This window comes from Colobus angolensis, unplaced genomic scaffold, assembly GCF_000951035.1.
Source record: "Colobus angolensis palliatus isolate OR3802 unplaced genomic scaffold, Cang.pa_1.0 Scaffold10, whole genome shotgun sequence".
NCBI lineage: Eukaryota > Metazoa > Chordata > Mammalia > Primates > Cercopithecidae > Colobus > Colobus angolensis.
This window is the reverse complement of record NW_012110919.1, coordinates 1997256-2009798: the sequence shown is the minus strand read 5'-3', so window position 1 is coordinate 2009798 and position 12543 is coordinate 1997256. Positions and strand designations below refer to the sequence as shown.

The 12543-nt window shown below is 39.1% G+C and overlaps 1 protein-coding gene across 1 annotated transcript; it reads left to right on the top strand.

Moving 5' to 3' along the window:
* Positions 1–9004: 9004 nt before the first annotated feature.
* On the top strand, positions 9005–11977 carry CCER1 (coiled-coil glutamate-rich protein 1). Its single transcript, XM_011933584.1, has 2 exons — positions 9005–10767; positions 11284–11977. Exon 1 carries the CDS (start codon positions 9479–9481, stop codon positions 10613–10615), a length of 1137 nt encoding a protein of 378 aa, XP_011788974.1. The 5' UTR covers positions 9005–9478; the 3' UTR covers positions 10616–10767; positions 11284–11977.
* Positions 11978–12543: the final 566 nt, after the last annotated feature.

Sequence of the window (12543 nt, the reverse complement as noted above, 5' to 3'; positions counted from 1 at the left end):
TACTTTCTAAGGAGAGTTCATCTTTCTAAAATGTATAATCATAATACAGGCACATACATGGTTCAAAACCGGAAGACAATGAAAGAGTATCCAATGAAAGGTAAGTTTCCTTCCAGCTGCAACACCTCCAGGTCTACTCCCCAGAAATAATGTTTTCTTGCATAATTTTATAAAGATTTCCACAAGAAACAAAAACTTGCATATACATAACTTTTTCTTTTTTACACATATACATATGTGCACATGCTACATGTGCATTTCACCAGAACGTGTGTATTATACATAAAATACACATTTTTAAGTACAGAAAATAAACACTATTCTGAACTTTGCTTGTTTAATTTAAAATGATTGCTGGATGATCATTCCATATCAGCACATATAGCTGTACTGATTCTGAAAACCACATATCAGTCCATCACATGGATGCACATTTTTTTCATTTACACCAGACTGCAAAGAATACCCTTGTTTGAACATGAATAAGTTTGTATACATATGAGAGTACATATATTGATAAAATCATGAAAGTACAATTCTGGGTCAAAGATTATTATTTTAAATTTTAATAAATATTACTAAATTGCCCTTCAAAGACAGTGTAACCACTTACACTTTCACCAACAGTGTGGGAAAGTACATAATTCTCTAGAACTTTACTAAGATGGTTTAGTATCAAATCTTTTCATCACTTCATAGTCTATTTCTGAATTAACATATTAAAAAATGAGACAATTAATTGGCAATATACTTCCTCCAGCATTGAAAAACACTAAATATATTTTTCAACTGTATATTTCAATCAAATACATTTCTGTCAAAATTATTTGAATTTTTCCCCATTGCTCTACACCATTCCTTGTATGTTGCTAAATATAGATACTACAGTTAAATCAAAAATTTTCAAAATGTAATGACTAGAGAGCATTGCTCTAATATCTTCCACTTTAGGTGCATTAACATTGCTCTGGCTCAGTTAAAAAGTATAAATACCTCCATGTCTTTAATAACAAAAAGGATCCATTAATTTGCTTGAGATCTATGGAGAAAAAATAATCATTAATCAAATTTGTATACCCCAAAACTTGAAAACTTTCTAATAGAATGACCATCTAACCATCAAATGCCACAAACCAGTGACTAATTAAAAACTTATTTAGAAGCTTTTCTTTTGGCTTTTTAGATATACTTTGTAATAACTATATGACCATGCACCAGACTAAAAGTAGAATTGTATCCTAATGTTGTAATATATATTAGATTTCTACTGTGGTCTGACAAAAATTTCCATAAAATTAGCAGCTCAAACAACACCTATTTATTATGTCATATTTGTTCTAAATTAGAAATTCCACAAGACTCACCTAAGTTTTCTACTTAAGATTTCAAAAGACCAAAATCCAGTTGTTCTTCCCCAGGTTCTTGCATGAAAGACATAAAAAATAATTCACTTCTGGGTTTATCTGGCTTTTTGGAAGAACTTTTTTCCTTGCAGTTGTAGGTCCCCAATACCTAGCTGTCAGCCAGAGGCTCCCCACATCTTCTGGATGACACCCACACTCCTCATTACAAGGCCTCCTCCATTTTCAAAGACATGTCAAATGTCTTTGAAATGGCATGTCAAATCCTACTTCTACTTTCAGTCTCTCTGATTTCCTCATCTTCTGCTATCCAGAGAAAATTCTCCTCTTTTAAAGTACTCTTTTGGTAGGGGCAGGCCCACGCAGGTAACCTCCATATGAACTTAAAAAAAAGGCCATCTGGTTTGGAGCTTTAATTTTATCTGCATTTCTTTTTTTTTTTTTTTTTTTTTTTGAGATGGACTCTCGCTCTGTTGACAGGCTGGAGTGCAGTTCGGCTCACTGCAACCTCTGCCTCCCAGGTTCAAGCCATTCTCCTGCCTCAGCCTCTCCAGTAGCTGGGACTACAAGTGTGTGCCACCACATCCAGCTATTTTTTTTTTCTTGTATTTTTAGTAGAGACGGGGTTTCAGTATGTTGGCCAGGATAGTCTAGATCTCCTGAAGTGATCTGCATGCCTCCGCCTCCCAAAGTGTTGGGATTAAAGGTGTGACCCACCACACCGGCTCCTGTAATTGTTTTTTAACAATACCTAGAAGAATGTTTGAATAACCAGAAGGCAGGAACCTCAGAGACCTATCTTTAAAATTCTACCTAACACAAGCTGCAAATCCTAGTAGTATAAGCAAGTGGTGATTCACCACAGATAATGACCTTCTTTCTCTACTCTTAAATCCTCCTAGAAACACATAAAAAATAGTGATGATAGCAGTGGGAATAATAAGGAAATATTAGTAACATTTAATGAAAGCTTTTATTATTGTATCTCTGGGATGGAACAGTTATCCTTTGATGATGTATCTATGTGGACAAAGAAATATACAATGTCACTGACTTTTCAATTTCTGCTATGCCAATGAGGTAGCCAAGTGGATGATTTGGTTTTGATTCATTTGTTATAGTTTAAGAAAAATAATTGCAATGATTCTTTGAAAAATTCAGTTATTTTAAACATGTAGACGTATTTTTAGACAAAACTACCTTCTAATGTTATTTTTGCTTGCATTTGTGGGAAATATAAATGAAAGTAATAAGGGAGAAAGAAAAATCATTTGCTATATCTTATTGTGTATGCATTTTAATGAGGTTAAATGATTAACATTGTCAGTGGACAAACTTGTAGCCCCCAGAGTGTCCATACAGCCGCAGGACAACTTTGTTCAACTCTTATTAGAAAAGAAATAAGAGCTACACATCACTGCTATAAAATAGGAGAAGTCATTTAAGAGTACACTTTAGAGGATAGTGTCAGAACATCATTTTTAGGCCTGGTGTTTAACTTTGAAGCATATTAAATGTGGTTTTAAAGTTAATTCATGTATACACATGTTGTTATAATAGCAACCAACTATAGGATACAAACTATATGCCAGGCATCTACTAAGGTGTTCAGCATGTATTAATTCAAAATATCCTAGGAGCTGGAGATAATCACTATTCCAAGTCACAAATCAGAGAAGAGAGATTAAATAACTTGGCCTGGATCAACAGCCGACTCCTAAATCCTGTGCTATTTGACTCCATTGTTGCACCTCAAGTACCACAGACATGCCTTTTTCCAGTTTTATAAAATAAAGAAAATGGTGTACAGGCTGGACAAAGATGCAAACATCAGCACCGGCTTTTTGTATGCAACAGTGACTTCCCACTGGTCTAGCACCTTATTTCAAGCACCATGGAGGGACCATTTCCTGAGGCCAGAATAGTCCTCCAAATACTTCAGCCTCTGGAAAATCAGCAAAAAGATGGACTGAGATACTTAGTGCCATCAGGGTAAGAGGAGACTCCCAGCAGACAGTACTGACTTATTCATTAGGTACAGTAGGCACAGTGCCCACAGCTTGCAAGAGTCTTTGGAACATATGAAAATATTTAGTTTCTTTTAAAATAAAGAGAACATGGTAATAATAATGTATGTGCAATAATCAGTGAAACCTTGATTATATTCTTTTCTGTAGCAACAAGCCATAAAATAGAGTTTAACTAACTTTTTATGAAGAAAGGGGTCCATGGAAGTCTTAATGAGGTCCTGCCTACAAGAACATTATTGATGATAACAGATTTCCCCCACAAATGGCATAGAATAACTTTCTGTCCTCACAGACTACTCAGCATACAATTATTACAGAATCTGGGGGAAGAAGAGTCTTTAGCAAGAAATAAAATGAAATAAATAAAATACTGGGATAAAAAGGGCAATATTATACAAATGTTATGGTGTTAGCCGACATTCTCACAGGCATTATGACTGCCTCCCAACAAGGTTGCTTTGCAGATATAGTTTTACATGAACCCTAGGACAAAGTGCTTACTATAACTCTTAAAATGTGATGATAATATTTTAGTGATGCTGCTAAATGTATCATATTTAAGTGGCCATTTCAAATACCTCACATTCTTATTTGAAAACTCTAAATTTAAAACTGACTTCTGATTAAAACACAACATATATTTTTAAGCATCAAATTGCTTTTTTTTCCTACTCAGTTGTTATATATGTTTATTTTTCTCTAAACATTACAGGTTAATTTGCCAAGAAAAAAATGAACACTGCATTCTACTGCCCCAGAATACATTATACTTTAAAACTACTTATAAGCAAACATGACCAGGCTAACAATTCCCATCCAAGTATTTCTGAGTGTTCAGGTTTTTCAGATGTGATAACTACAATATGCTGTGTTAATCCTCTGCAAATCTTGAATTGTTATAGGATCAATAATAACTTCAAAAGGTGGTAGCAAATAATACCTACGCATAGTACTATGATTTGTAAAACTGGCATTTCTTACTTCTCTGAATCTGTAGAAACATTGTCTTTGTCATCACAAAGTTAACTCCCTCTTCAAAATTTGCTTAAAATGACTCGAGGATTTATAAATGGAAAAAAACCACAATGGCGTTCCCTGATGCACAACACACCTCAAAAATCTGCAAACTAACCCCAAAATTTCCCAAATTGTTAAGAGAAAGCAGTATGTCCCTTTGAATCTCTTTATCCCACCTTTGAAAAGCTAGAAAGGCTTAATACTTTGTACTCAGACTTTGTGACCACAAGATGGCGTTGACCCTTTGGTTTTAAAATCCTGTTGCGTGGATGTCTGCAATAGGAAAAGGCAAGCCTGACAGAACATATATTTTTAAGCATCAAATTGTTTTTTCTTCTATTCAGTGGCTATATATGTTTATTTTTCTCTAAATATTACAGGTTATTTGCCAAGAAAAAAAATGAACACTGCATACTACTGCCCCAGAATACATTATACTTTAAAACTTCTTTAAACAAATATGCATTCTATTTATTTTTGTATCACATAGCACTGTATTAGTGACATAGATGGATCTAAAAAATATTTGTTGAATTTAATTTATCTGACTGAATCGGGCATATCCAACTTCTCTCTGAAGAATTTTATTTACAAGTTTAATTGGCAGAGGTTTGCTTTTTCAAAGTCAATTGAAAAATTCTAAAGTATAATAAATAAAAGCACCCAATTCTATGCACAAGAATAAAAGGTAATTAATATTGCAACCTGGAATTGTTTAAAAATGGAATTTATGATAAAACACAAAAATGAGGTGTTTACTTCTCAGTTTGTTTTGTAGAGGAACTGTTGCTGACTATATTTTGAATGAGCTACTACTGCCATCAAGTGTTAGAACTCTTCATTTCAAGTCACATAACTGCACAAAAACCAACACCAAAATTGCAATATGCTTTCAACTTAAAAACGTTAATGCTCTGCACAACATAAAATGTAGCAGAGCCTACACCCCAACCCCTCCACACTGCATGTCCATGGGGACCTGGGCCTTTCTTCTAACCCACAGACGATAGCAGAGGTGACAGAAAGCCAAGGATTATGTCAAGGCAAGAATGTCAAGGCCACATTATGATAAACAGCCACACATTTTCACACACACACGTGTATATGTCTGTATTTACATCTGCAACTTTCCATCTTGCTAGGAGAAACTACGGAGATTATCTTTGCCAGTTTGATGATGTGAGCAGCCCTGTTGAGGAAGCCCACGGTTCTTGCTGTGGGCAGTGTCTAAACTGCCCTTAGCTTCTAAGACTAGTAGGTGGCCTCCAGCCCTAAAGGTGGCCTCCAGCCAACAGACAGCTAAAAGGCAGGGCCATCAGTCTTAGAGCCACAGGGAATAAATTCTGCCAATGCCAAAAATGATCTTAGGTGTGAATTTTTCTGAGTTGAGCACATCAACGAGAATTCAAACCATTCGAAACCTTAATTACAGCCTGTAGCAGTCTGTTCTCATGCTGCTAGTAAAGACACACCTGTAACTGCATAATTTATAAAGAAAAAGAGGTTTAATGGACTCACAGTTCTACTTGGCTGGGGAAGTCTCACACTTATGGCAGAAGGTAAATGAGGAGCAAAATCACTTCTCACATGGCAGCAGGCAAGAGAGAATGTGAAGCAAGCGAAAGGTGTTTCCCTTAGAATACCATCAGATCTCATGAGACTTATTCACTACCATGAGAACATTATGGGGAAACCACCCTCATGATTCAATTATCTCCCACAGGGTCCTTCCCACAACATGTGGGAATTATGGGAGTTACAATTCAAGATGAGATTTGGGTAGGGACACAGCCAAACCATATCACAGCCTGTTGAACCCCTGGACAGAGGACCCACTAAGCTATTCCTGGACTCCTGACTCCTGAAAACTTTGAGATAATAAATATGTATTGTTTTAAGTAACCAAGGTTGTGGTCATTTGTTATGCAGCAACAGAAAACTAATACAATATTCAACAACAGGATGAATTGTTATATTCAATATTGAATCAGAATATTTCATTTCATGGTACTGAAAGAATATGGGTCAATTAAAAATGTGTCCTTACATTAGTCAACAGGTACAAAGTTACAGGTAAGGAGAAGGAGTAAGTTTGGTGTTCTAATGCACATCAAGGTGACTACAATGAACACTAACATCTTGTGTATTTCAAAATAGCCATGAGAAGATTTTAAATTCTCACCACAATTAAATGAAAAATACTTGAAGTAATATACTAATTAGCCTAATTTGATCATTCCATAAAGTATATATGTATGGAAACATCACATGGTGCCATATATATATATATATATATATATACACACAATCATTTGTCATTAAAAAACTATAAAAGTGTGTCTTTAAAAATTAAATAAATGTCTGACTTTTTGTTTAACATGCTTTAGTGGTAAATTTTCTTGGACGATTTACCAGTACATTCAAAACTTGTATTATAAGTCCAATCTTTGTAAAACTAAAATCATAATCAAAATAATAAATTGCTGCTTCTCTTAAGAAAATTTGGGCAAGGCAATAATGTGTCAATGTTTCTTAGTAGGGAGAATAAATGTTCTCACCATGCAAAAAGTATATAATGCCAAGGTTAGCTGTATAAAGGTCACATCAACTGATCAAAAAATGATGTCCTTAATTACCTGTAAAATGAGTTAACCATCTGTTTTAAAACAAAAAGAAACTGATTGGAATTCCAGTACAGCAACATGGTCCATCTGTAATGCTCTCAATTAAAACCCATTTTTGCATGACACATAGGTCCTTAGAAAAAATCAATCTGGGCTCTCACCATTCCATTTTGAGTAAGCAGAGCAGGGTCAGAATAACTGCCAAAGGTGAGTCCATATCTAGAAAGGGATACTGCAGGCTAAACATGTCAGCATTCTGTACTTTTGAGTCACACAGCCTTGTCCTCAGCAAACCCCAGAGCAAATGAAATTAAATGAAGCCTGTGGATTCTACAGGTCTCAGGGCAAATGTTGGAGTCCTGATCCAAAACCCCCTACACTGTTCTCTATTTTCAGCCAGGAATGCATAAATGACCTTTGCTAGCTTCAGGGCTTTCACACATTCTGCTTTTCTAGCATTTAATGGAGCCTTATATAGACCGAAGTTCCCAGCAGGCAGTGTTCCATTTTGTGCAATTCCACTCAGCACAGAAAAGTAATAAAGGGATATACACTGAGACGGTTTTCTCTAGGATCAAGTATGGTAGCACTTTCCTTGACGTTTTACAAAGAAGGAGAAGAAAAGGACACAAGCCAGGGTGGGGATGCCTATTTTTGCATCAAGCACAAGTGTCTTTACATGTACTATATCACCTCTTTTGTAAGTCATTAAGTATTTAAACACAAGGATGACAGTTAACGGTTACTGAGTACTTACAGGGTACCTGCACTAAGTGCTTTAAGGAATTACAGTAAATCCCTCACTTCGCATCATAGGTTCTTGGAAACTGCTACTTTTAAATGAAAAGACATATAATGAAAAGTGGTTTTGTTATTGTTGTTGTTTTGCCTCAGCAATGTTATAAGGAAATGATATTGAGCAAAACATTATTAGAAGACCTGCTATATGCATTTAATTCTTTACACAACTGTATGGAAAAGGTAGTATAATCGTGGTATGGGTAAGGAAACTGAGGCTTACAGAGATTAATAATTGGTGAGTTGAAGTTGAACCCCATTTATTTAAATTAAAACCCATATGCTTAACCACAATGCTTTAAAGGCTTTCTGTGTATAGGCTGTATGGTCAGTGAAGGGACAAAAGGAAAAACAATCTGAATATTCGTCTTCCCAAGGACAAACCTGTGGTATTCATCCTGGTAATAACAGTATTTGTTTAATTGAGGTACATATGTATGGTATATTACCAATAACAAAGTACCTTCCCAAATGCATGTCATTTAGCTATCACAAGGGTCCTACTGGTGGTTTGGTAGAACATACAGCAATGCCATTAAGAACCTAATTTTAGGGTCAAACAGGCTTAGGCTTAAATAGTAGCCCGAAAATGTATTAGCCCCACAACCATGGGGAAATTAACTCCTCAGTTCCCTCATCTGTGACAGGTGATAAGATACACCTACCTCTCAGGGTAGATGACAGGATTATTTGTCAGGGAGCACATGCAATAGTAAATGTTTGTGGTCTTGTTTTATGTATTATGAATTCCGTTTCCCCGGAGTAAGAAGAGTTGGCACCGGCCAGAAGGTAAGAGGTTGGGCCAAGTTTTCTTTCTCCAGTAATTTTCCATTATCCCTTAGGCCCTCCAAAGGTGTAGAACGTGGGGTTTTCAAAACTCAAGTTCTCCCGCCCCCACAGGGTTCAGATGAAGGCCCGTCTTCTAAACCACTGCCTCAAGGTGACACAAAGCTTTCTGATAAACTGCCTCCAGACTTGCTTGAATTGAGCAACACAAACCCAGCCTGATCCCCTCTTCACCTCCCCCAAACGCTACGTCACAAGCCCCCTGCGAATGTTCACCTGGAGCCTGGTTCCAGCCAGAACCCGGTCTTGCACACAGGGAGGACCATTTCGACCCCAATTGGCTGTTGCCCTGGGCGACCACGAACGCGGTGGGCACGAGGGAGACCACAGCCAGTATTTAAAGGCTGCCGCTGCCCTCGCCACCCCAGTCCTGCCAGGACGGTGACAGTGAAGCACCTGGGTTGAAAGGTAGCAGCAGGTAACTGCGCAACCCCTGCCTCCCCCGGCCCCAACCCGTGCCTCAGCAGAGCCGGGTGTTGGGGGGGAAACCCGGGAGTGGGTCTCACTGCGTGTCGCCTGCCAACACCTTCCTCCCCCACCATCCTTACCCAGCCCCAGTCCCACCCAGCACACCTGGGCGAGACAACCCAGGTGCGAAGGACAAGCGATTACTACCGAAGAGCTCGCAAACCAGGAAGAGAGCGGCCTCCTGGAGAGGAAAACGTGATCCCAGGGGTAGACACGTGGCACTGCGTGGAGAGACAGGGTGACGAGACGAGGCTCTTCTGACCGTCCTATCTAGCAAAACTTGACAACAGCTTCTGGGTCGCTACCATCTAGACCTCTCAGAGCTCCCTGAACGATGACTCAGACCCTCTACACAAGGGAAGACCCTCTGAACCTGGGCGGCGGTGGCTGGGCACACTCGGCCTCCTTGAGCTCCTGGTCGTCCTGCCATCGAAGGCCCCAGGGCGCTCCAGTGTACAATAGGCCGCACCGCTATAGCCCCAAGACCGAGTATGGGCCTCCAAGGAAGCAGCCGAAGCAACAACACGGCCCGGGCTTTTGGTTCCAACCACCCGTGTGCTTTAACTGGGGGTGCTGGGGAGGGCCCTGGCGCCCACCCCCTCCAGGATTCCGGAAGTTCCATTGCCCAGTGCAAGTGTTTCGGGTGTATGGCCTGCACCCTCTCTGCTTTTGCTGCTGCTCCTGCTGGAACGGGTCCTGGAACCCTAGCTGGGTGAGGCCCCCAGGCAGGAAGAAGCGCTGGGGCCGCAGGGGTCGCGGCCTGCGCCACCACCCTCGCCGCTCCTCCCCGCGGGGCCCGCCGCGGCGGGTCAAGCTGTACGAGTGGAGAGAGCCTGGCATGCGAGCGCCGCCCAACACCACCCAATTCATCATGAACCAGATCTACGAGGACATGCGGCAGCAGGAGAAGCTGAAGCGTCAGCAGGAGGCGCTGAGGGCGCAGAAGGCCCCGGTGAGCGGCGAGGCCTCCCCGGCCAGATCCTCCGGAAACGACGCGCCCCCTGGCGGCAGCGAGGAAACCTGGGGACTGCAGGAAGCTCTGTATGGCTTTGTGCAGAATCCCTCTCTAGCATTCAGCCCTAAACCAGAGGAAAACCAGTCTCTTGCCCCGTTGCTGGTGGAGGAAGAGGAGAAGAAAAATGATGATGAGGAGGAGTATGACCAGGAGGTATGTGATGCAAAGGAGGCGAGCGAGGAGGAGGAAGAAGAGTTTGATGATGAGGAAGAAGAGGTCGAAGATGAGGAGGAGGAAGAGGTCGAAGATGAGGAGGAGGAAGAGGTCGAAGAGGCTGAATATGTGGAGGAGGAGGAGGAGGAGGAGGAGGAAGACGAGAAGCTGGAAGGGGAAGAGGAGGTCCTGGAGGAGAACCAGCAGAGAGGGGAAGAATTTCATTTGCCTCTGGAAATGCCTTTATCAATCTTCGTAGAGGCTGAAGAAAAGAGAGAGAACTTTATAAGCTGCACTTTTTAAAACCCAGAGCAGATAATTCCCAAAGTGTCACAGGAATCCCTGTTCACTGCACAGGACTTTAACTGTTAGACATCAGAAAAGGGATTGAGGAAAGGGATGGAACTGATTTGAGGCTAAACTGGATTAGCAATTTATTAAAAACTGATTAAAAAGTGAGTTCCATTAATAAACAGATGTAAAAACCTTCTTTGGCCATTATAAAATGCTTAAAATTTGATGCGTATGTGTATGACTATGGGTGATGGTGGGGGAGCTTTCAAATATAATTTTACTGGAACTGATTAAAGGCCAAGTATTTTATTACTACCATTAGAATATTTTTACTTGGTGTTTTCCCCTCTAGAAAACAGAGTTGCTGTTGTTTTTTTAAATCCGTAAATGCTGAAAAAGCGTTTGTTTTTGAAACAAATTTATACAACTTAGCCACTTAATGAGCTTGGCATGAAGAGATAGTTTGTTACATGCATAAGAAAGCACATTCTAACGCTACTGAATGTTCACCAGTGCTCTTAACATAACTGAAGCCATTTTCAATCCCTGTATTTTTTTCAACAGTATTTTATCTCCTAGATTTTTCCACCATCAGAGTTCATTTCTGAGGGTTGTATTTTGTTAACCCCATTTGCAGTCTCTTGTGGCATCGCTTATTGATATTCCTTGTTCCACAGTGCTATGGATCTTCCTCAGAAGAACATGAAATTGCTTCTGTGGAACTGGTTATCTGCTATGGCCTCAACAATCCATAATCCAGTCATGGAGAGGATTCCCCATGGTCAGAAGTCAACTTGCACATCTAGTTAAAGTCCAAGGTAACTGCAAACAATGGAACATAGCTTAGGTTTTGAAGCCTCTTTATTGGATAGAGTCTTTATCCTAAGTTCTGAGGAGCCATAAAAAATGTTTTGCAGAATGGATTTTTTTAGAGAAAAAGATTATTGACCTTTTGGGGGTGGAATATCTTACTTCATTTTTCAATTTGTCTTTGTTATAAAGGAGAGTAAAAGATGTGTAAGCATGAGTCTATGTGAGCTGGTTTCTGATGTCTAAACAGCAATTACTTATGGAGAATACATCATTCAAATTAACAGCTTTTGTTCAAACATTTTTAGGAAGTAATAATACATTTCTTCCTGGATAGTTGATAAAAGTTCCATCCATAGCATATTTCCAGAATATCCCTAGATGATGAATTTAAACCTGCCTTCTCAGAAATTACATCTTTTGACTTTGAACCACAAGTTAGCATTTATTTGTTGAAGAGAAGAATGTGTGGTGATGTTTTACCTGAATGTTGATTGCAACTGATATATTGCAGTTTTCAAGGTGATAAACTTAAGTTATTAAACAATAAAAAGTATTAAATAAAAGTACCTTTCCTCTCATTTCTCATTATTTAAATATCACAGATCCATGCAGCAATGCTTCAGTGGTCAAAAGGATGAATAGAAGAAAGGGGCAAAAACAGGAATTTTAAAATTACACCAAACATTCCAAATTGCAGTGGTGAATAACCAAAACTCTAAGAAATCTTTACTTTCTACAAGATGCAATTTCTGAATGACCTATAAAAGTAAAAGTAGCCATCCCTATGTGTTTTCCTGTTCTAATACATATATGCAGAGGGAAATCAAGAATCCAGCTCCTGAAGCTACGTAATAAATCCATGCAAGTCATAGCCCATAAATACTTTACCCACGACACTTAATCAAAAGGTCAAACTTAGGTATGTTCTCACTGGAGAAGATTTTTCATTTAGGATTGAATTTATTCACAATCCCATCTGGACGTTTCTCCATTTCTTCCTGCAAAATATTTTAAATTTAAGAATTCACCACGTATTAATAGCCTTCATAGGCAAAGGTGTTATTCACTAGTTATTTTAAGGGACGTAAACATGTGCAATGCCTCAGGAGTGTCTACATTCTTGC

Bases quoted from the DNA above. Each gene is read 5' to 3' on its own strand.
- CCER1 (XM_011933584.1), top strand. From the start codon at position 9,479: ATGACTCAGACCCTCTACACAAGGGAAGACCCTCTGAACCTGGGCGGC.